The sequence below is a fragment of the Nannospalax galili genome, unplaced genomic scaffold (genome assembly GCF_000622305.1).
Source record: "Nannospalax galili isolate Female #2095 unplaced genomic scaffold, S.galili_v1.0 scaffold384, whole genome shotgun sequence".
In the NCBI taxonomy this organism is placed as follows: Eukaryota; Metazoa; Chordata; class Mammalia; order Rodentia; family Spalacidae; genus Nannospalax; species Nannospalax galili.
In genome coordinates, this window is record NW_008352648.1 from 4,024,254 (window position 1) to 4,046,612 (window position 22,359).

The window sequence follows — 22,359 nt, forward strand, 5'->3', positions numbered from 1 at the left end:
ACTTTGATCTGACCGCTCCCTGACCCTCAGATACAGGTGGGGAAATACAGCAATTGTAACTAATTGAGTTCTTCTGTATAAAAAGACAGAACTGAAATAAACCGGGGCTGGCAGTATTCACTGTGAGCCCTCCCAAGAAGCATCTTTTCTGTCTCCTTTCCTTTCTTTCAATCCTCACTCCCCCTTTCAGGTACTGTCTGTTTTGGCCGGCTAGCACCGGCAGTTGAGATTCCCTTAGAGGCATTTTAGGTGGAGGTAATGTCAGCGATGGTTAGGTGAAAAGCGGAAGTGACCCACACCAAAGAGGAGAAGAGAGGAATGTCATTAAAAGTACCATTTCAGCAAAGACGGTGAAAGCTCCTTCTGCGAAGCTATTAAACTTCTTCTCCACAGCACTTAAACCCAGCCAGATGTTCACTCGCAATTCCACAGGCACTCTGGGCCCATTATTTTTTTCTTGTGGATACTGTGGAATGAACAACAACATGTTATGTGACATGGGACACCACATGGACTTTGACATCACGTTAAATCCCAAAACAGGCTGAATATCTAACCATTGCTCTCAGTAGACCGACTTTGTATTTGCTTTGGTTATAATGTTGACAAATGAAGCTCATGAGATGGCTCAGTGGGTAAAGGCACTTGCTGCCAAGGCTGAGGAACTGAGTTCAATCCCCAGAACCCACATAATGAAGGAGAGAACCAGCTCTTGCAAGTTGTCTTCTGACCTCCACACACACTATGGTAAACACACACACACACACACACACAAATAAATAAATAATAAATAGAAATGTGAACAGTAGCTAAAGCAGTGGGACTACAAATTGCAATCCTGCAGTTAGAGTTCCTGGTCTTTCCCAGCTCTCTGACCCACTTCCATTCTCAGGAACACCTTTTCCCTGCCTGTCTCCAAGACTCCTTCAGGAGGGCAAAGGCCAGAGCAGTTTTCCTGACAGCGCTTACATGGATTTGCCTTCTTCACCTTATTGACATGCACTGACGGTATGCTGGCACCTCTGCAGGATGAGACAGTGACATCTCACTGTCCCCAGAAGTAACAACAGAGCAACTACTCACTCTCAAGTACAGAAAATGAAATTCCAGTTTTGCTAAAGAATTCTTTTCAATTTCTTTAAAAACTGAAGATTTACAAATTTGTACCGAAGTTTTAAAAATTCAGGGGCTTGAGAACTGACTCAGTGGTTAAAGGCACATGCTACTTTTGCAGAGGACCTGAGTTCAGGTTCAGTTCCCAGCACCCACATGGTGGCTAACAACTACCTGTAACTCCAGTTCCAGGGAATCTAACACCTTCTTCTGGCCTCCAAGAGCACCAGACATGCATTGGTGTGCATATATACACTCAGGTAAATGGTCACACACATAAAATAAAAATAAATAAATCTTTAAAAAAATAAAAACTTTTAAAATTCGGTACAAATTACTATTCCAGTTAAATCTGAACCCTTGAGTACATGGTTTTTAAATGCTTAGTATGATGAAATGGGACATTCATACATGCCACCTCACATATTAGCATGTGATGGTTGTCTTGACATAAAGCTCTTGTACAACTATTTGGGTTATTAATTGGCCTTTTGTGAGGAATATAACCATATGAACAAAAACCTTCAATGTTTTAATGTTATAAAGAGACCCCAAGATTTCAAAACCAGTTGAATTAAAGGGCTTCTTAAACTGGAAAATGAAGATTGACAAGGTCAATAAATATGTAAAACAATTTCTTAAAAACATTTTGCTGTTTATCCACTGGATCTAAAACTCAGCACAAAGCACCTCTCTTGCTTCCTATGAAGCTTTATTTATTAATCAGTTTTCTACCACCCACTGCTGAGGACGATTATAATTGAGGTTCTATTTTAAGTAAGATTTATTCTGCAAAGAACATTTGAGAGAAGATAATCACTCTGATTCTATTTACACTCTCCTGATTAAAAAGCAATGTGTACATTTATAAAAAGCTAGCAGATAGCTCCTTGTTTTAGAGAACACACCCCCTTGGCTTAACCTTTTCTCTTTTTGATATTATTCCTTTTTCAAACTCAAAGCACTCCCATTGGGATGGGTGGATAGGATGTCAAAGTATGCTGACAGGGGCAGTTTTGAGATTTTTGTTCCAGTCCCAAGTTTCTGTCATTTGTCTAACAGCACACTCAGAGAAATTCCTCACTGGGGGTCCTGGAATGGGGTTATGGTCCTAGGAAGCCTGCAGAGCATCCGTGAAGTATGAGATGCATGTGCAACCTGAAGAGGGTGTTAGCTTTCATCAGGTATGTAAAGGAGTCCATGACTCCAGAACTGTTCAGAAGCTCTGCCTTAAAGTAGAAATTATCAAGACTTTTCAATATTGGGGTTTCTTTGGTGTGATGGTTAGTTCATTGTAGTTGCCAAATTGATTGACTCTGAATCAACTAAAAGGCAGGCCACTGGGCAATCCTGTGTGGAATTTCCTTCATTAGGTTATTTGAAGTGGGAAGATCCACCCTAAAGGAGTACCTTCTGGTGGTAGCCCAGATACAAGAGATGGAAGGAAAAAGCTTTTTGGTTTTTCTGGCTTGCTTTCACCTTGCTGGCGAATTCATCTATTTTGTTGCTGTGGCTGCTGCATTTCTTCACTGATATTAGGACCAACCTTGGGCTTCCAACATGAATGGAAGACTAGCAGCTTTCCAGGACTCCTCTGGGCCGTCAGTATCAGATTGGGACTGCTGAGGCATCCAGCCTTGTGGACTACCGAGTTCTTGGCCACTCCCATATGAGACAACCATTGTTGGACTACTCAGACAGTACTACGGAAGCCAATCTAACAGATCCCCTTTAGATATATATTCACTCTGCAGGTTCTGACTACCACAAGTCAGAGCAATGAATATATTCTCCCCCAGCCCCCAAACACTTACTAGCATCAAGGAAGAAAGATACTGCTTTGCATGAGACATTAATTTTGGATAATTGGAACTGAAGAGATGGTTCAGCAGTTAAAGAGCACTGCTGCTCTTGCAGAGGATCCAGGATCTGTTCCCAGCACCCACATGGCAGCTAACAACCATCTGTAATTCCAGTTCCAGGGGATCTGATGCCTTCTTCTAGTCTCCACAAGTATTGCATGTATGTGGTACACTTACATACATGCAGGCAAAACACTCATACATATAAAATTAAAGCAAATAAAATAATTTTTTAAGTGGAAAATTCATGTCAGAAAGCAATTGACAATGTCATATTATTATTAATTTCACAGAGATAGCTAGAGAGGTGTCTGTGGTTGAATGCTAGTCATCATTGGTCACCCTATAAAAATTACACCCCCAGAAGAAGGCATCAGAATAGGCTGGAATTGATCATAACCACTGTAGCTATACAGTGGTTAGAAAATTACAATACAACTCTTTCTCCAGAGCATGAATTTTGCATGTATTTGCCATTACACTATGAAGATGTACCTTCAGAAGAATGGTTTGGGTTTTCCCACAGTATTTCCCAGATGCATTCCCACCGCTGGTGGAGTATAAGACCTGGTGGGCAGGAATTCTAGCATAAGCCAGTCTTTTCTCTCCTCGGATCATCCAGATGATAATGTCAGGCATACTGTTCTGTGGCTGTTCAGTGAGTTGGAAAGGAAAGAAAACATACAAAATTAGTCTCAATGCAGACAGACTAGAGAAGCAGTAGGCTAGACACTCAGGGTTCCTCTTAGTGAAGAAATGCGATCAGGACTCTGCCCCAAAGCCTTGAGATACGTCTTCTAGGACTACACAGGATTGGGAGATGGGCTCTGGCTAGCCAAGGGGAAAAAATGAGGAGGCAGGGGAGCAGCTGAGGAGGTGCTGCCTACTTAGTTCTAAGACATGTTTTAGAAAATACTCTTCTTCAAGCATCATTTGAAGAAAGCCATCAGTAGCCCCAAAGGGCTACAAGCTACTATCAACTGCTATGGTTTGAACGTGTCCCCAAGGTTTATGTCAGCAGCTGTATCCCCAGTTGATTGACCTAATAGGATATGAGTAAGTCATGAGGGCTGTACTTCCAAGCACAGATTAATTTATTATTGTGGGAGTGGGTTAGTTTTCATAAGAGTGGGCTTATTATGAGAGACGGGTTGGTCCCCACATGGTTGTTCACTCTCTCACTATTCTGGCCTTTCTACCTTCTGCCAGATGCAAAGCTCTCAACCTTGGACCTTCCTGCCCCCAGAACTGTAAGAATGAAATCTCTGTTCTTTATAAATGACCCAGTCTGTGGCATTCTGTTATACCACCACAAAATGAGCTAAGGTACTCCCCTCTAGAAACCTAAAGAATAAAAGGAGTCTGTTTATTCTTGGTCTATCAGTCCACAGAGGTGACGCATCTGACATTTATCCTGCACCTACTGTATGCCTTGCACTGCGCTATGCCCTTTATATCTCATCATTTTCACTACATTGTCACACAATAATGCTATGATACAAGTACTATGTTTATCTCTACTTTGTAAGTAGAGAAATTGGGCCTTAGGACAGTTGAATAACCTGCCCAAGGTATATATACATGGTGAATTTAAGATTTATTTTTATTTAATTGTGTGTACGTGGGTATGTGTACTCTTCAACCCAATAACTCCTTGATTTTTATCACTGGTCAGATCTGCTCCTGTCCCAAACGACATACTCCATACTCTACCTGTCACCCTCGCGTTGGTGCGCTTTCCACAGAATCCTTCCAAAACCAAATGAGCTCAGTGTAATTTCAAAGTCCTACCTCTTCAGTAAGTTGTATTAATTTATCAAGCCAGTCCTCAATTTCCAACAAGGTGCATTTCACATCTGTGGCTTCAGACCTCATCCTCACAGCTGCCTCGTGTATCTGGGAGAGAAACCTGGACCGTAACTTCCGGATCTGAGTATCAAGAATTGTGACGTTAGCTTTTCCTTCTGTGGCAGGCAAGGTATATCTAAAAGAAAAATAGAGAATTTGAAGGAAGACTAGCATTTCAGGTTTTAAAACGAAGTTCACTTAAGTTTGCCAATATGCTATTTAATGTGTGCTGGAATATAGTTGGTCTATCTTGAAATGCCAGCCACAGATTCTACAAGCACTACTTGGTTTAAGCTGGAGTCGAGTACATCTCTGTGGCACTGGCAGCGCAGAAAAGAGAACTGAAATTCAAAGCAACTCCTTAGGTTTGACTTGGGCCCACGGAGTCACTACGAAGGTGGAAATGGCAGCAGCTAGGAGAAACCGGCCCTCCCTTTGTTGGCTTCTTAGAATCTCAGTATGGATCCATAGAGTGATGGAGGAGGAGGGGACCTTAGAGATCATTTAGCCAAAGTGTTAACTTCAGGACCATGAACCTCTAGGTAGACCCAGGAGGTCTGTGAACCCATGGAACCGAGAAAGAAAAGTACATGTGCCTGTGCCAGTGTGCTGAGGGACATGGTGAACAGACATTTTGCTGAGTGTGTCTGAGGACAAACTGAGGCTCCATTGTGTGTTACTTCTGTGATTCTCTTACAAGCTGTGGCTCCACTGTTTCCTACTTCAGTGATTCTCTTACTGTCTCATCTTCAAACATGGGAAAATAATACCCACAGTTTAGGGTTGCTACGAGACGTGAATTAATGGAGAACATTCAGAATGGTGTCTGCTGCATAGTCAAGTCTAAATAATATAGACATCATCATCATCTTCATCATTGTCACCATCTCAGAAGATTCTCAGTGAGTTCCAAAAAACAGTAAGATCACTTGTGTAGGACAAGTCCCCATTCAACATGAGACCTAGAGGTCTAGTGATAGGACCCCAAAGAATTACAGGGACTAGCTGGGAGAGGGACCCAGATTAGCCTCCTGCCATCAGCCCTTTCCTCAAACTGTGGGCATTGGTTGGTGAGACCACAGGACAAGGCTGTCACTAATTCCAGGAAGTTCTACTGACATTGTCCCCCTCTAGAATTTCCAGTCATTTGAATTTCATCCAGCCCTTAAATGAAGGAAATCCTAGTATGATTTCTTTTAAACACTGAATTTCCCGTTATATAATGTTAAAAAAAAAAGATTCCAACTTGATTCTTTAAAAGCAGTTCATACCAGAAGTACATGTAGACATAATAGTTTTTTTTTTTTCAGCAAAGACTAAAGCTCACAGGCATTTCCCCAATGAAAGTGATTATTCATGTTCGGTGTGGTTTCATTAACAATTACAGCTGTACATTTATATGCAAAGGGTTAAGGCTCTGCAATGATTATGTAAGGCAAAAACACTAGAAAGCTGTGAGCTCAAAAGGTACACTTGAGTCCTTTGCCAGAAAAATGTTGATGGTGAAATGGAGCAGCAGGGCTGAGTGGGTAAACCCACTCCAGCATCACGCACTTTTGGAGCCTCTGCCTTCTCACTGTAACATGAGGAAACAGAGATGACCCCTTGGATCTAGTCCCAAGTCTCTCAATGACAGAAACACTCCAGTGGGCCTTGGATGTCAGCTGCTCTTCAATGACCTGGCTAGACCACTAGACGGCACAAGAAGACAGGATGACTAAGGGCCTTACCCTAGAGGGGAAAAGTCCAGGGCTCCTCTGCCTGGGCAAAGTTCTCAATATGGCTTTTCTTTTCTTTCTTTCTTTCTTTCTTTTTTTTTTTGACCTTCCCTGTCTACTGCTTTATTAGCCAATATGTAAAATAAATTTGGAATGAATCACTTCCCCTTTGATTTCTAAATGCCAAAAGATCCAAGCTACTTCCCCAAGTCACAGTTACAAAATGTCCTCTGACTCAAATCTGTCTACTGGCTTTGTCTAATAGGGCTTGGTGTGTGCTTTGTTGTTTGTTTTTAGCATAGAATGCTTCACGAATTTGCATGTCATCCTAGAGTAGGTCCATTCTACCCAACTCTGCGTTCCTCTTATTTTAGTGTAAGTGCTGCTGAAGCCAGCACAAAGGGCTTGGAGTTCTTGAGGCACCCAGTAGAAAAGCAAGTATGAAGGTTATTTCTAAAAACATGAGTTAGTAAAATTGTTCTGAGTGGTCAAATCCATGTTGTTACTTTGGAAGTCAGGAGTCACCCTCTGGGATAGCTGGGACACAGTGGTTCAGGTTAGTCTCTTTTCCCTTCCCAACCCCAGGTTTCCCAGAGTGGTGCCTGGACTCCCCAGGATACTTTAGAATTGTCAACAAATCAGAAAGCAGAGCTTTTCCTGATGATGATTCATAAACTCCTCCCAGGGAGGGCCTTTTAAGAGGCCCCAAAGTTCATATGCATTTTTCAGACAAATACTTGAGAGGATTCTAGAAGCTCTTAAGTCTTAGAGGAGGAGGGCATGGCTGGGAATGTGGAGATAGGAATAAGCTCACTGTACCTCGTGTCTTCTATAACTTCATCTATCAGCTTCAACCACAACTCGGCCAACTGGTTTGCAGGAATTTTACCTTGGATTCCTGATTTTATGGCCTCTATGTTTGATTGCTAAAGAATTCAGAAAGAGAAGAGATTACTGGCAATTGTGCATCATGCTACTAGACTCAAGAAAGGCTTTACTTTTAAAGTGGGTAGGGTGGGGCTTTTTTCCCTTGATAATATTTACCATAACTTTGTGTTATTTATTTTTCTTCAAAATGCAATTAACACATGCTAAAGTAATACAAAAGCTTATCACATATTTCGACCTTTGAAACTATGTAAATATTTTATGTACCCCCCCAAAATAAACAAAACAAAGCCATCAAGAATAGGCGTAAGAACCCTAAAAAGGAATAGACAGAGAAACAAAATGTACTTAATTATATTTCAGATGAATAACATAATCATATTAAACTAGCCCACCTTTGGAAGCAGTATTTTGACTATATATCCTCAGTTACAAAACAAAGACAAAAAAAAAAAAAAAAAAAAAGCAGATTAAACTCTAATTAGTCAGGCAGGGTGGTACACGCCTTTAATCCCAGCACTTGGGAGGCAGGCAGATCTCAGTGAGTTCAAGGCCAGACTGGTTTACATAGCTGAGTTTCAGGTCAGTTGGGGCTAGAGAGTAAGACCTGGTCTCAAATAAACAAATAACCCCCAAACCATCTAATTAGTAGCCTTGTTCACAGTGATTGATCTATGCATTTAAAGTTTGAACAAAAGAGTACATATATTTAGAATAACAGAGGCCAGATTTCTTACTGCAGCAAAGATAAAGTAAGTCTAGCAGTGGACTCAAATCAGAGGCATTTTTACAGCCTTTAGTATTTTGATAGATATAGAGGTAAATATTCGCATACTGTGTGTATGCATGTACACGTGTGTGAGCATGAGTTTATCTGCTGACAAGGCCTATAATCAGTAACAGTGGGCATTGTAGTACCCAGACTTTGCTTTTTAACTAATTAGACCTCCTTGGAAAAAATGGTTATTTCAGGGCTGGGGCTGAGAAAGTGCAAGATAAGCCCAGGCAGAGCATTGTGCTGAATGCTGAGCATCTGCCAACAGAGTGCCTGCCATGCCTAGCCAAGGTCCTAATCACAGAAAGCCACCATCTTGTCAAGATTAGCATGGAACGGAGACAGCCTGGTCAACAGAGAGCTGATAAGAAAAACTAGGGTGAAAATGCTGAAGACTATGCAGAGCTGTGTGAATGACTTTTTTTTTTCTTTTTGAGACAGGATCTCCTTGCAGCCCCAGCTGTCCTGGAACTCACTATGTAGATCAGGCTGGCCTCGAACTCACAAAGATCCACCTGCCTCCCAAGTGCTGGGATTAAAGGCATGTACCACCCTGCCTGACTAATTAGAGTTTAATCTGCTTTTTTGGGGGGGGGATTAAAGGCGTGCGCCACCATGTGAATGACTTTTATAATGGACATAATTGGGACTAATGACTTTTAAGTAACTATAGCACTCTTGCATCTTGTGACCTTAGCACCTGATCTTGTTTCCTAGGCAACTTCATTTTGGTACTCCAAAAAGATAGTGAATGAATGAATGAATGAATGAATGCTTGAGAATTAACATATTCAAGTTAATTCTCACACCAATGTGGCACACCCATTTCCATTACACACAGTGGAAACTGGGAAGGACAATTGATCTTGGATGAGTGAGATAGTCTAGAACTAGGGATGAAAAGGCTGGATGGTCTGTTAAGATTAGGGTGGAGCCAAGCTTGTACTTCCCCAAGTGAAGCTGGAGAAACAATTTTGAATAAAAATGATGAGTGGGGCCAGACTCTGAACATAGTTTCAGGGTTGGAGTTCCAGCAAGAGAGTTCCATCAGCACAGTTCCAGGAGACAGTTTCAAGAGATATCTGGGGGGTGCAAGTGTCTGCCAAATTCAGGCCCACTCTTAAAAACCACATTTAAGAGATAGGCTTTTTTTGTTGTTCAGGTAATTGTGTCAGCTTAGTAACACCACACAGAGCATAAAAGAAAAGGTGTATGTGGCTAATTCCCCACCCTTTCCCTCAAGAAAGTGAATAAGAAAGTGAATTGAAAGCTGGGCATGATGGTACATGCCTTTAATCCTAGAACTTGGGAGGCCGAGGTAGGTGGATTTCTGTGAGATGGAGGCCAGCTTGGTCTACATAGCAAGTTCCAGGTCAGCTGGGGTTATAGGGAGATCCTGTCTGAAAAAGACCAAACAAAGGAAGAAACTGGACAGTGACTTTGGAGCCCCATGAGGACCTGGCATTTGCCTCTCTTTTCAACACTTTTGATGTGCTCTTGAGAGCCTCAGACAGGACATTCATGTGCACAATTATGGTGGCACGGAAGGAAGGATGGTAGAAAGAGGAGAACCATTGTTGTCTTTATAACATAAAGTAATATTCTCATTTTTCTATGGAGTCTTAGATCAGATTTAATGCCATGTATCTTGGTATAGTTATGGTTTAGATCTTAGAAAAGTTAATATTAATGTATTTAATGATTTTGTTATTAACACATATTAAGTGCACATAGTACTGGGGATTGGTATAATATTTCCATACATATATATGGCATGTATTGATTATATCCAAACACCCTTTTTCTACTTCCTGCACACCCTAAATTAACACAATTTGAAATCAAAGCACTAATGCCAGATGGATTTTACCCATACCTGGTAGAAGTAACTTAGTATCTTTGATTTAAGTAGAAATGTCCCAAACATGTCACCTTTCTCTCCACTATTCTAGTTGGCCAATGTCAGCAAGCTACATCATCACAGATCTCATACCTATACAGTTCTACCAGGGGAACCCAATTCCCAATCTCCAAATGAGGAAATTCCTCCAATCTGTAGCAAGAGTAGAAAATGTCAGGCTCTGGTTCTGCTAAGCCACCTCTTCCCATAGCAAAGACCATCACAAGAGTAACAGCAAAGTCCTAAAAGTCCCATATTTCCACTGGAATGAACCACTCATCATACACAAATTATGGCTAACACTATGAGTTTCCTCTCTCCTGACCCCTCGTCTTTTGCGTGGTCCCATCTTCCTCAGTAGGAAAATTTTTAGCTGGGCACATGTTTGCACAAGCATAAGCCAGCACTCCTGAACTTCCTCATGGACAGATGTAGCCACATGACTGGCTTCTGGCCAATAGAAAGTAAGCAGAAATCAAGTGTGTGCCTTGAGGGTTCCTTCCTAGTGAGAGGCTTGTGTCACCTTCTCTTCCCTTCCCCCAGATGTCATGGGGAGCTGCCTCTACCAGACAGAGAGAGATAACTGATCAGTGATGGCAGAACAACCAGGGGGGGAAGATCCTGGGCCCTAGTACCAACAAACCTCTTCTGGCTCTGGATCATCTTCCTCAACTGTAACTACAGCAATTGCTCTTACCTTGCTGACTGCTGTATTTTAAGATCCTGTGCTTATGTACTAACTGAGACACAATTTACCCTGTTTGGTAAAAGAAATGAAGGAAAGATAAACTCACCAGCCGTTCTGCCATGACTAGGAGAGTGTTCACTGCATCCAGGCGATGACTAATATCCTCCCAGTAGGAAGTCAAGGTAACAACAGGCTTTGTGTGGGCCCAAGGTAAGTAGTAATAGTAGTTCCCTGGAATGGGATGTTGGGGATCAGTGAACACTGGACTCTTAAAGTAGACAATATATTTATTAAATAGATGTGCTGACAGAGATACTGATTAATCTAGGTACTTGGGGAATGGTCTTGGATAGTTATTTTATTGTTTTTTTCAGTGTTGGAGATTAAACCCAGGACCCCATACATGCTAGGAAAATGTTCTGCCACTGAGCTAAACCCCAATCCTGTTCTGGTTCTTTAAATGTATTCAGTTGAGCAATAGAGAATAGATAATCATCATTTACCTGTTTTGTAAATCTCTCTAAAATACCAGTAAATTGAGCACAACAATCTCAGGATCTATTCAGGACTCAGGAACCACATATTGCTGAATAGCAATAATGATTACATCACATGGTATTGGAAAATTCAGAGAGCCTGGAGATTAGGTCAAATGTTTCTCCCTGAAAACTGTTGTTTTAAATTATTATTTTTTAAATGTTTTGACTGCCTGTAAGAGAGTTGGCATTACTTAGAAATCTTAGCAATCTTTGTGATTAAGACTAAATGGCTAAGCTGGGTGTAGTGGTGCATTCCTTTAATCCCAGCACTCAGGAAGCAGAGGCAAGGCAGATCTCTGTGAGTTCAAGGCTAGCCTGATCTACACAGTGAGTTCCAGGCCAACTGGGGCTATAGGGAGACTTGTTTCAAAAAGACAAACAAACAAAAAATCTAAATGGCTGTTTTCTAAGGTATTTTATGTTTTAAATCTTCTTGTGCAAAAATTTAGGTCAAAATATAGCAGCACTGTAGGAATATTTGATTAGACTACTTCTCTCCCTTCTCTCTGCTCTCAAACCACTCTTGATACTTTTATCAGGGTGCTTTGCCTTCTATTATGATTTACAATTGTCCCTTGTTATTCACAGGGATAGTTCCAGGACACACACTCCTATACCAAAATCCAGATATACAAGTCATTTACATTAAGGGCACAGCCTTTGTACACTCCTCTGGGTATTTTAAATAATCTCTAGGTTATCATTCCCAATACAACGAAGATGCCAGGTAAATACTTGTTATATTTTTAGATGTGGGGGCTGGAGAGAGGGCTCAGCAGTTAAGGGTATGTACTGCTTTTGACCCCAATCTTAGCTGAAGAAACATTGGCAACTGATTATTGCTAGGTGACGAAGAGCTGATCTTCCTAAAACAAGAGTCTCTAGACAGACCGACTGGACCTCCGTGGATGGACTCTCATGGGAGAACGTCTGGGGACACTGACTTTACACAGTGGGTCTTAACACGGAAGACAGAGTATATGGGTTCCAGTTGGGGGGATTATGGGAGAGTGCCAGTGGGGACAAGGGTATAAAGATGATTAAGATTGGGCTGTGCGTGGTGGCACACACCTTTAATCCCAGCACTTGGGAGGCAGAGGCAGGCAGATCTCTGTGAGTTCAAGGCCAGCCTGGTTTACATAGTGAGTTCCAGGACAGCTGGAGCTACAGGGAAACCCTGTCGCCAAAAGGCCAAAAAAAAAAAAAGAAAAAAAAAAAGATGATTAAGATTGTTTGAGATATTCTGTATAAAATACACAAAACTTCAATTAAAAAAAAAAAAAAAGAGTATGTACTGCTTTTGCAAAGGCCCCAAGTTTGGTTCTCAGAACCCACATCAGGCAGCTCACAATTGCTATAGCTACAGTTCCAGAAGGATTCAATACCCTCTTCTGGCCTCTGAGGGTAGTACATTCACGTGTACACACACATATACACACATAATTAAAAATAAAACCTTTTTCTAAAAGAGCCAGGAGATGTGGCCAGATGAGTAACAGGGAAGAACAGAAGCTTGACTCTCACAGTGCCTGAGCCAGACTGCAGTTCACTTCGACTACCAGACCTCAGGAAAACCTGGGACTTGGTAGGCAGATAGCAATTTTAGGGACTATATTTAGCAGGGTCACTATCCTGGGACTTTACAAGATCTGGTGTCCAACCTGGACATAGGATTGAGAGCATTGGTGTTCAGCTCCTGGCAAGGGATCTGCAAGTTTTTGGATTTGGCTAGTGTGCTGGATAACTTCAGTTGTCAACTTGGCACATCTAGGTAGAGGAAACCTCAATTGAGGAATTTCCTCTATTGGACTGGCCTGTAGCCATGTCTGTGGGGCCTTTTCTTGATTGTTGAGTGATGTGGGAGGGCCCAGCCCACTGTGGGCAGTGCCACACCTAGACAGGTGGTCCTGTGTTGTATATGAAAGCAGGCTGAGCACAGACCAGAGGAGCAAGCCAGTAAGCAGCATTCCTCAGTGGTCTGTGCTTCAGTTCCTGCCCTGAGTTCCTGCCTTGTCTTCTCTCCATGATGAACGGCAGGCTGAGGGTAAAATAAACCCTTTCCTCTCCACGTTGATTTTGGTCATGATGTTTATTACAGCATTAGAGCAGCAACTAGAACAGCTAGTCTTTATGTGTATGGGGGTCCTGGGCGCACAACAGAGATCATGTGGATCATGTCAGAGGACAACTTGTAGGAGTCAGTTCTCTCTATCATCTGGGTTCTGGGGATGAAACTCAGGTTGTTAGATTTGATGGCAAGTGCCTCTACCCACTGAGCCATTTCACTGGATCCTGGGTTTAGCCATTCTTGAAGGTACCTAAACTCCAAAGGGAAAATGGCCACCAGAGGGAAAATATAATGCATCCTTCTTGTCTTACCCTGTAATGGTTAATGTGGACCTTACCATCAAATACTGCACGGCTGTATTGTGTTGTTGATGCCAAAGGTTTACAGGTCGCATCAAACTTGTTGCCATAGTTCCCAATGCTGACTTCAAACTGAATGGCCTCGCCAACATCTTGCAGCATGGTGGCTGAATGGAACACAGCAGACAGGCTGTACTTCCGCCTTCGTTGGTATTTCTAAAAAGTATGAATAGACATAAGGCTCAGTAAAATTCCGTTTGCTATATTTATATGTGGATTTCTAACAGATGCAATTCTAAGTTCAATTAGTGCTGAAATAAATGCCAGGGGAGAATGTTCTTGGATCTGGCAACTCCCCTTATTTTCATCTAAGTGGGCAAAAATTAAAGTCTTAGAATAGTCACTGTGGAGCTGATTGAAACAGGAAGAAATGAAAACAATATAAATGTTTAAACAAATTAGGTTATAGTCATAATAGGATGAAAATTCCAAGACTTAAATCCTTATGTGCAAACAAATAAAAAGGGGATACTTTATTTTATTATTTATTTTGCTAAAGATCAAACCCAGAACCTTACATATGCTAGGCAAGTCCTCTACCACTGAGCTACACCCCAGCTACAAAAGGGTATCTTTTAAATGAATTCATTAAATATATATTTTAAATATTGGCATGCATGAACTAGGTCTAGGCTATAACTCAATATGAACAGTATAAATATTTAAAAGGTAGCGAGATAATGGTTAACCTTATTTTCTAACTTATACATTAACATTTTGAATTGCTGAAATATTAATTTTCTAGTCATAAAGAACAATTCTTTAATTTTAGATTTGAAAATTGGTCAGTTTATATAATTTCTCTCTTTCTTATTGGTTGAGTAACTGATAAGCCTTTTCTTCTCTGTCCATCCATACCATGGCCTTTATCCCATCAAATGAATAAAAAAAAAAAAAACTGTAGGTGAAACTTCTGACTTGTTTGAGGTAAAAATTCGATCACATGTTTATCCAAACAACTACTCCAAAAACTTTTAGAAATTTATTAAATACACATAATAAAATTTACCATTTTAGGTGTGAGGTTCAGTGGCTGTGAGTGCATTCATGTTGTTGGCTACAATCACCAAACACCCATCCACAGATTCCTTTTCATCTTGCAAAGCTGACATTCTCTATTCGTAAATAAAAACTTTCCATTTCCTCTCCCTCTAACCCCTGGTTACTACTTTTCTACTTTCTGTCTCTGAATTTGACTCATCCAGCTACTTCACATAAGTGCAGGCATGCAGTTGCTGAACCTTCCGTTTCTGGTTTAATTTACTCAGCGTAATATCTGCTATATCATCCACGTGTCAAAAAAATCCTTTTTTACCCAGTGATATTCTGTTATCTAGTCATTCACTGGTGGATGGGCAGCTTCCACTGTTGTGAATAACTGCTCTGAACATGGATATGGAAGTGTCCATGTGCCCCTGCTTCCAAACCCCTTGAGTTTGTACTCAGAAGCACAATTACTAAATGCTTTAGTAATCTTATTTTTAATGTTTTGAGAGCTGTTTTAAGAAATCTGTTTGCTTTGATTTTTGAGACAGGGTCTCACTGTGTAGCCTAGGCTCCTAGGCTGGTTTGGAATTTGCAATCATCCTGCCTCAGCCTCCAAGTGTGAGGATTACAGGCACGAGCCACCATGCTTGCTTGTTTTAAGAATGTCCGTCAGCTTGTAGCTTTGTAGAGGTGGAAAGAGCAGGGAAAAACTACCTAGATATCCCATCATTGCAAAGTAACCATTTTGGTGAAAGGGAATTTTGATATGCTATAATAGAATCCTCCTAGAAAACTCTATCAGAAAATCCTCTGAGCTTTGAGCTTTTGCAGAATTCTTTCCCTCTTTTTTTCCTTCTTTTCCTTTTCTTTCTTTCTTTCTTTCTTTCTTTCTTTCTTTCTTTCTTTCTTTTTCTTTCTTTCTTTCTTTTTCTTTCTTTCTTTCTTTCTTTTTCTTTCTCTTTCTTTCTTTCTTCTCTCTCCCTCCTTCCCTTCCTTCCTTCCTTCCTTCCTTCCTTCCTTCCTTCCTTCCTTCCTTCCTTCCTTCCTTCCTTCCTTTCGTCTGCTTTTTGAGACAGGGTCTCCCTGTAGCCCCAGCTGGCCTGGAACTCATGACATAGACCAGGCTGGCCTTGAACTCACAGAGATCTGCCTGCCTCTGCTTCCCAAGTGCTGGGATTAAAGGTATGCATCGCCATGCCTGGTGTAGAATTCTTTCTAAATCATTAGTTGCAACCTCAGTTGCACATTGAATCACCCAAGGGGCCTTTGCAAGGCATTTGAGCTTAAAAATTTCTTCATCTCAGTCTGCTGTCAAGTTATAGAGGAGCTGGGGACATATAAGCTACTTATTAGGAGTCCTATTTAGTTATTCCCAACTAAGCCCCCTGAATTATCCATGGTTCAGGAATGCTGGGAAATCCTAGCTTTGAGTCTGAATTGTCTAAGGATTAACAAATAGGAACTTATTTGTATTAATAACAATTTATGTATACAGCATAACTTCATCTTTATAAAATACTGAGTATGACTTAAGAAAAGGGAAGTTGTGAAAGTAGAAAACATAATTTGGAGTCCCACTGCTCTAGATTAGTGCACTGGAGTTCTGCCAGCACCCAGCCCTCTCCCACTTCCCCGGTAACATCAGGGCACAGAGAGGTAGAAAGAGGAAGGAACCATAAACACCATTTAGAGAAGCTGGGTGCCTCAACTTTTGTTCTGTGGCCTCCCTAAGTAGCCTTGGGACAAGAGTGCCTTCAATCAAGAAAAGTTAAAGAATGTAAATTATAGTCTGCTGGACTCAAATGGATGTTTCTTTGTTGGCGTAAGGCCTTCAGGCTCCCTTGATCTCAATGACTGGTGCACAAGATAGACAAAGTGGCACGGGGTGGAGTTTCAGAAGTAAATTTGAGTTAGGTGACATTTTTCAAGCAGGAAACTAACAGAAGATAACAGTCCTTGAAAGCGACTGAGGGACCACAGGCATAGGATATTAAAGGCCAGTGACAAAGAAGATACATGCTAATGAAAACTGCCTAGCTTGCCACCATTGGTCTGTTTATGAAAGGTGATTGAGTTGATGGGAAAACCTGCATGTGCCATTTCAAGCAATATTTATTGGACCCTTAATGTGGGCCAGACAGGCGGGAGACCTCCAGGGGATTTCAGTTGTGCTTGAAGGAGAAGGCAGGTTTACAAAATGCTTATAGAGCATGTCAGGTCATACACAAGGAGACTGGGAAGAAGAAACACAAAACATGGTTCAAGAACAGATCCTAAATAACGGGAACAACTACCAAAAAAAGAGGCCTTTCCATGTCAAGGCAGAGGCCCCAGAAGGCTGTAGGTATTAGAATAATGTTGGGTTTGTAACATGTGATCTTTTCCTATCTGCCTGGTTCCTTCTGTGGAAGCAACAAGCTGAGCCTTGCTGCATCTCCTGCCTGATGACATCTCTCCACCAAGCCCAACCAGAGCAAGTCCAGCTCCCTCCAGGGAGTGGGACACTCTTGGTTCTTTGATAACCAGGTTCCCTTTTCTTCTTATGGTCTCATCAGCTTCTCCCAGACATGGAGCACTTGTAACAAGGAGCACTTGGACAAGGACCCAGGACCATGATTTGGGGCTTACTGAACTCACTGAGACCTCCTGTCAGGTGGCTCAAAAGGACTCAGCCCACTCAACTGGGGCTCTTGTTACTTCAACAGTGGGATGACCTCAGAATTTCAGTTCTTCTCTTGTCTTTGAACTGAGGTGGGTTTTTTTTTCCCCCATTTTTGTCTTATTTCATTTTGGTTTTAATTAAATTTATGACACACACCATTTTGCTTTCTGTGTTTAATTATTTACAGTATAAAAGGCAAATTCTATTTTATGACCCAGTTAATAAAAGGCTGTTCTTATTTTTAAATTTTGTGTGAGTGTGTGTGTGTGCGTGTGTGTGTGTGTGTGTGTGTGTGTGTGTGTACGTGTATGCGCGTACATGTGTGCAGGTACCCACAGAAGCCAGAGTTATCTGATTCCCCTAGAGCTGGAGTTACAGGCAGTTGTGAGCCATCTGATGTGGGTGCTGGGAATTGAGCTCAGGTCCTTTGTATGAACAGGGCATGCTCCTAACCTCTGAGCCACCTCTCTAGTCCCAAGGCTGGTCTTTTATACTGTTGATGCACACAATAGGCAATATACATTGTTGGTGCTTTGTTTTCCATATTTGCTTTTATTTTTTAATCAAATGAATGAAATAAGCATCTTTGCTTGTGTGCAATTATCATCTGAAATAAACAGAACTAACTTGGTTCTGCATTTCATTTGGTAAGGGGTTTTCTCCTTTATACTGTGTGGGATCTCCCTCCCAGTCCTGTTCTTCCTCCTCTCGTTGTGGTTGTTGAAAATGAAGGGGAGTCTGGTTTCAAACTGAATTCTAGTGACAGAGTCAAGTAAAGAGGTATTATAATGAAATGCTTCTTCTAAAAATTTTTTTTTTAATATCAAGAAAAAGAGGCATTATAAAGCCAGATGTCCCTCCATCATGGCATTTTTTTCATAACCCTTAATTCCAATGGCATAATTAAAAGCCAGGTCCAATGTGTGACTGCTCAGGCTCAGAGCTACCATGAGGTTTACTTACTGCATATTTCCTCAGAGACCCACAGGGAATATGTAGCCATCCTCCTACACGATCCTCTAGGAACTAGTATGTATGTTGGCCTGTTTTCCCACCTGCCTGCTCCTCTCCTTCCTTTCTCTTAATTTGTCCTCAAGGTATAGTGAAGTTCCTGGACTTTATAGAGTTGACAGTATGGAGGGGACAGAAATACTCTAGAACTTTATTGATGGGGAGGGGGAAGCTATACATTGGTTTGGGCTACGTGTCTCCTTAATAAGTAAAAAGAAACAGACTGAGATCATGATCTTAGCACACGGACTCCTTCAATGGAAAGCAGAGGCTCTTCAAGAGAATTCTAAGGGGGAGGGCCTATTCTTCAGGATTCAGAATGCATAGTCAGGATGAGTCCCTCACTCTAAGTATTTGTTTGTTCTTAATTCCTTTTTACTAGTATATCTTAGTTCATTTGGACTTCTATAACAAGAATACCATTAGCTGGATGATTTATAAGTGGAAAATATTTATTTCTCAGAATTCTGGAGACTAGAAAGTCTAAGATCTGGATGTCAGCAGACTCATTGTCCAATAAGGGCCATTTTCTTTTTCACAGATGGCATCTTCTGAATATATATTCAAATAGTAGGAAAGTCACTCTCAGGGAATCTTTTATAAGGTCACTAAACATCATTTATGAGGCCAGAACTTTCATAAGCTAATCACCACCAAAAGTCATTAATTCCTAATACCATAATTTTGGATGCTGGGTTTGAGCATATCAATTTTGGGGGACAGAAACATTCAGACTAATTTGCAAGGCCTATGCTCCTGAGATTATAGCAATCTTCAAAAACGAGAGCACCTGGGGGCTGGAGAGATGGCTCAGCGGTTAAGAGCATTTACTGCTCTTCCAGAGGACCTGTGTTCAGTTCCCAGCACCACAGCATAGCTAACATCCATTCCTAACTCCAGCTCCAAAGGGTTTAACACCCTCTTCTGGCCTCCATGGGCACTGCATGTGGGGCACTTATATACATGCACACAAAACACTCATACACATAAAATAAAAATAAATAGATTCTTAAAAAATACAAGAGCGGGGCCTGGAGAGATGGCTCAGAGATTAAGAACAGTGGTTGTTCTTGCAGAAGACCCGGGTTCGAATCCTAGCACCCACATGGTAGCTAGCAATTGTCTGTAACTCCAGTCCCAGGGGATCTGACAGCCTCTTCTGTCCTGTCCTCCATGGGCATTGCACAATACGGGTGCACTTACCTACATGTAGGCAATACACACACACACATAAAAATAAAATAAATAAATAAATTTAAAAAATACAAGAGTGTTATCACATTCTGTAATTTTCCCAAGAATTGTAACAAAGTAACTGGAAATTGGGATGAGGGGGACTTTCAGGTCTTAATCCAGAGTTGCTGTACCAGTGTCAGGAATAACGGGCCACAAAGCCTCACTCTGGTGAGCATGCTCAGTGAGTGGCTAGGTGCATTTACCAGCATTCACATGTCAACTTTTGAGGTTACCTAATTTAAAGTCCCATCTTGGCACAACCATTCCTTACTACACATCAAGAAATGGAAAAAACTCAAGAACTGTGAAAACTGTTTATGTTAAACCCATGGTTGCTATGACATTAACTGCATAATGATAATATTTATGTTTGCATGTAGGATAGAGTGTTAAAGAAAGACTAGATAATTGCTTACCAGTTAGTTCTGAATGAGTTATTGTAATAGCCTGGTCTGTGTATCTAGTTTTGTGAGAGGCTGGCTCAAAAGAAACATCCATCTTAAGAATTTTAATCTTGCTATATTAACATATGATGGCTAACATCATCTGAAACTCCAGTTCCAGGGAATCTGATGCCCTCTTCTGGTCTCAATGAGCACTGCAGACAAGGGTATACTTATAAACACACAAGAAAACACTCATACACATAAAATAAATAAATCAAAAATAATTTTTTTAAAGAAAGCTGATTATTACAGGACCAGAAAGCTGTCTGCACTCATGGGCTCTGAGAACAGTTAGGTAATGGCCTCTTTGTGTTACACATTTCACGGTTTCTCTATTCTGAATACAGAGCTGAGTCTTTTGTAAAGTTGCTGCTTGATTTCTCCACATTGTGGGAAACTGAAGGCCTTGTCCAGTCTTCAGAATGAAGGATTAAAAGGAGGGCATAGCAGCCTAAGGAAGCTGGTGAGCCCAGGGTGATCTGGAACCAGTGAGGAGTGACCCTGGGCATCGCATCAGTGAGCCAGCTGCTCTCATGATCAATTCAGGTTTGTGTGTCTGCAGAGCATTGACCCAGAAACAGGTGAACTCAGAAAACTTTCTGTCTTGAAGGAGGGAGGGAGAGGGCACTCAGAGCCACTGTAATGTGGGCCTGAAGGAAGCATGCCCTTGTGTACTGTGAAGCCTGGGCATAGCAGCTGCCCATGAAGTGGGAACGAGCAGGGCATGAGCAGAACACTAGATCCACCTGCCTCTACCCCCCAAGTGATAGGATTAAAGGCATGCCCCACCATGCCCAGCTCTTCTTTTTTATTATTTACTTGTGAGTAAGGCTGGTACCTATACCACAGAGTGGGGACTCCTACTTCTTCATGACCCTTTGAACCAAAGGTACTTAGTTTGGGGGTATCTCTGTTCTCACTAGGTTCAGTAGAGTATTCTAGTGGTCAATTTTGATTGTGAACTTGGTTGGATTAACAAATGCCTAAGAAATTACTAATGTAATCTCTTTGTATTTACAGAGATAATTGATCATGAGAGCTCTGATCTAACTAATGGATTATCCCTTGATGAATTCATATCATGATGGCATTATTAAGAGTTGGTGATGGTAGGCAGTAGAGGAAGCAGGTCACAGGGGATTGTCTTGGGGCTATATCTTGCCCTGGTCTCTTTCTCTGTATTCCTCTCTCTTTGCTGCCCATCTACAATGAGTGAAGAAACTCTTCCACCACACACTCCTTTCACGATGCTGTTCTGTCCAAGCACATGGGGCCGTACAACCATGGGACTGAAACTTCTGAAACAAGCCAAAATGAAGCCTTCCTTTCCAAAGTTGTTTATGTCAGGTATTTTTGGGCAGAGTTATGAAAGTTCATGCATATGTATTAACACCTCAAAAGATGAAGTATGCTTCATTACCTTCATAGGGCTGTAGTGGATACATCAAGAGAATGATGAAGAATCTTTCTATGAGTCAGGTCTTTCTCCAACTCTACCACAGCTAACACTTCAGTCCCTGGATGTGCCCTTCCGGTCCATTTTTGCAGGCAGACCACTGGCAGCTATCTTACCTCCAATCTTCTAAAATATCCCTTCTGTCTCATGCGTTAGTCACACTAACATTTACCTCAACAACCAGAAGGTCATCGTTTGAAATGGGCTCGAGTGTCTTCTCTGGCGGTGTCTTTTCAAGGAAAGTGGTCAGTTCAACTAAGATCCTGCCTCTATAGGCAACTCCTTCTCCCTGAAAGGCAAAGAAACACGATTACTCCTCCATGTGGAGACCACAGCAGAAAAACCTCTGTCTATCTAATCAGGCTCATACTACTGAAAAGCAAGCAAACAAACAACAACAAAAAAATCCTCTCCTTTTCACGGTCCTAGCCTCCCTAATGAATCGGTTAGCAGCTCCCACATCTAGAACCCAGGTCTTTAATAGCCAGAGGAAGAGCCATCTACTTTAGGATGAATCCCAAATGATGCCATTAGCTGCTAGGGCAGAAAGGGGTCTTAGCTTGATCAAGGTCAGAGGCTTTAAAGGCGTGCTCTGGGTCTAGAAGGCGTTCCCAGGAACAAGGTGGTGGAGGATAGTGGGGCTTGACATCTCTCCATCTTACTTTATCAGAACTGCTCTGGATTTATGTGTTAACTTGGATCCTCTCCTCAGAATAAAGAGACTGCCATGTGGCCACCAAGCAAGTCTCAGAGTAGCCAGGAAGTAAAGGGGGAGACACTCTGGGTGTGGTAAAAAATGAAAG

The 22,359-nt window shown here is 41.5% G+C and overlaps 1 protein-coding gene across 3 annotated transcripts in view; it reads right to left on the reverse strand.

The window, feature by feature from the left end:
* The window catches only part of Myof (myoferlin), a 189,434-nt gene that overhangs the window by 72,755 nt on the left and 94,320 nt on the right, over positions 1–22,359 (reverse strand). For all 3 annotated transcript variants that reach the window (XM_029554351.1, XM_029554350.1, XM_008849629.3), the window contains 7 exons: positions 21,729–21,845; positions 13,737–13,914; positions 10,899–11,023; positions 7,361–7,467; positions 4,767–4,959; positions 3,471–3,626; positions 335–466 (listed from right to left, as the gene is read on the reverse strand). In XM_029554351.1, the coding sequence (XP_029410211.1) occupies positions 335–466; positions 3,471–3,626; positions 4,767–4,959; positions 7,361–7,467; positions 10,899–11,023; positions 13,737–13,914; positions 21,729–21,845 (1,008 nt within the window). The remainder of the gene's footprint in view (positions 1–334; positions 467–3,470; positions 3,627–4,766; positions 4,960–7,360; positions 7,468–10,898; positions 11,024–13,736; positions 13,915–21,728; positions 21,846–22,359) is intronic.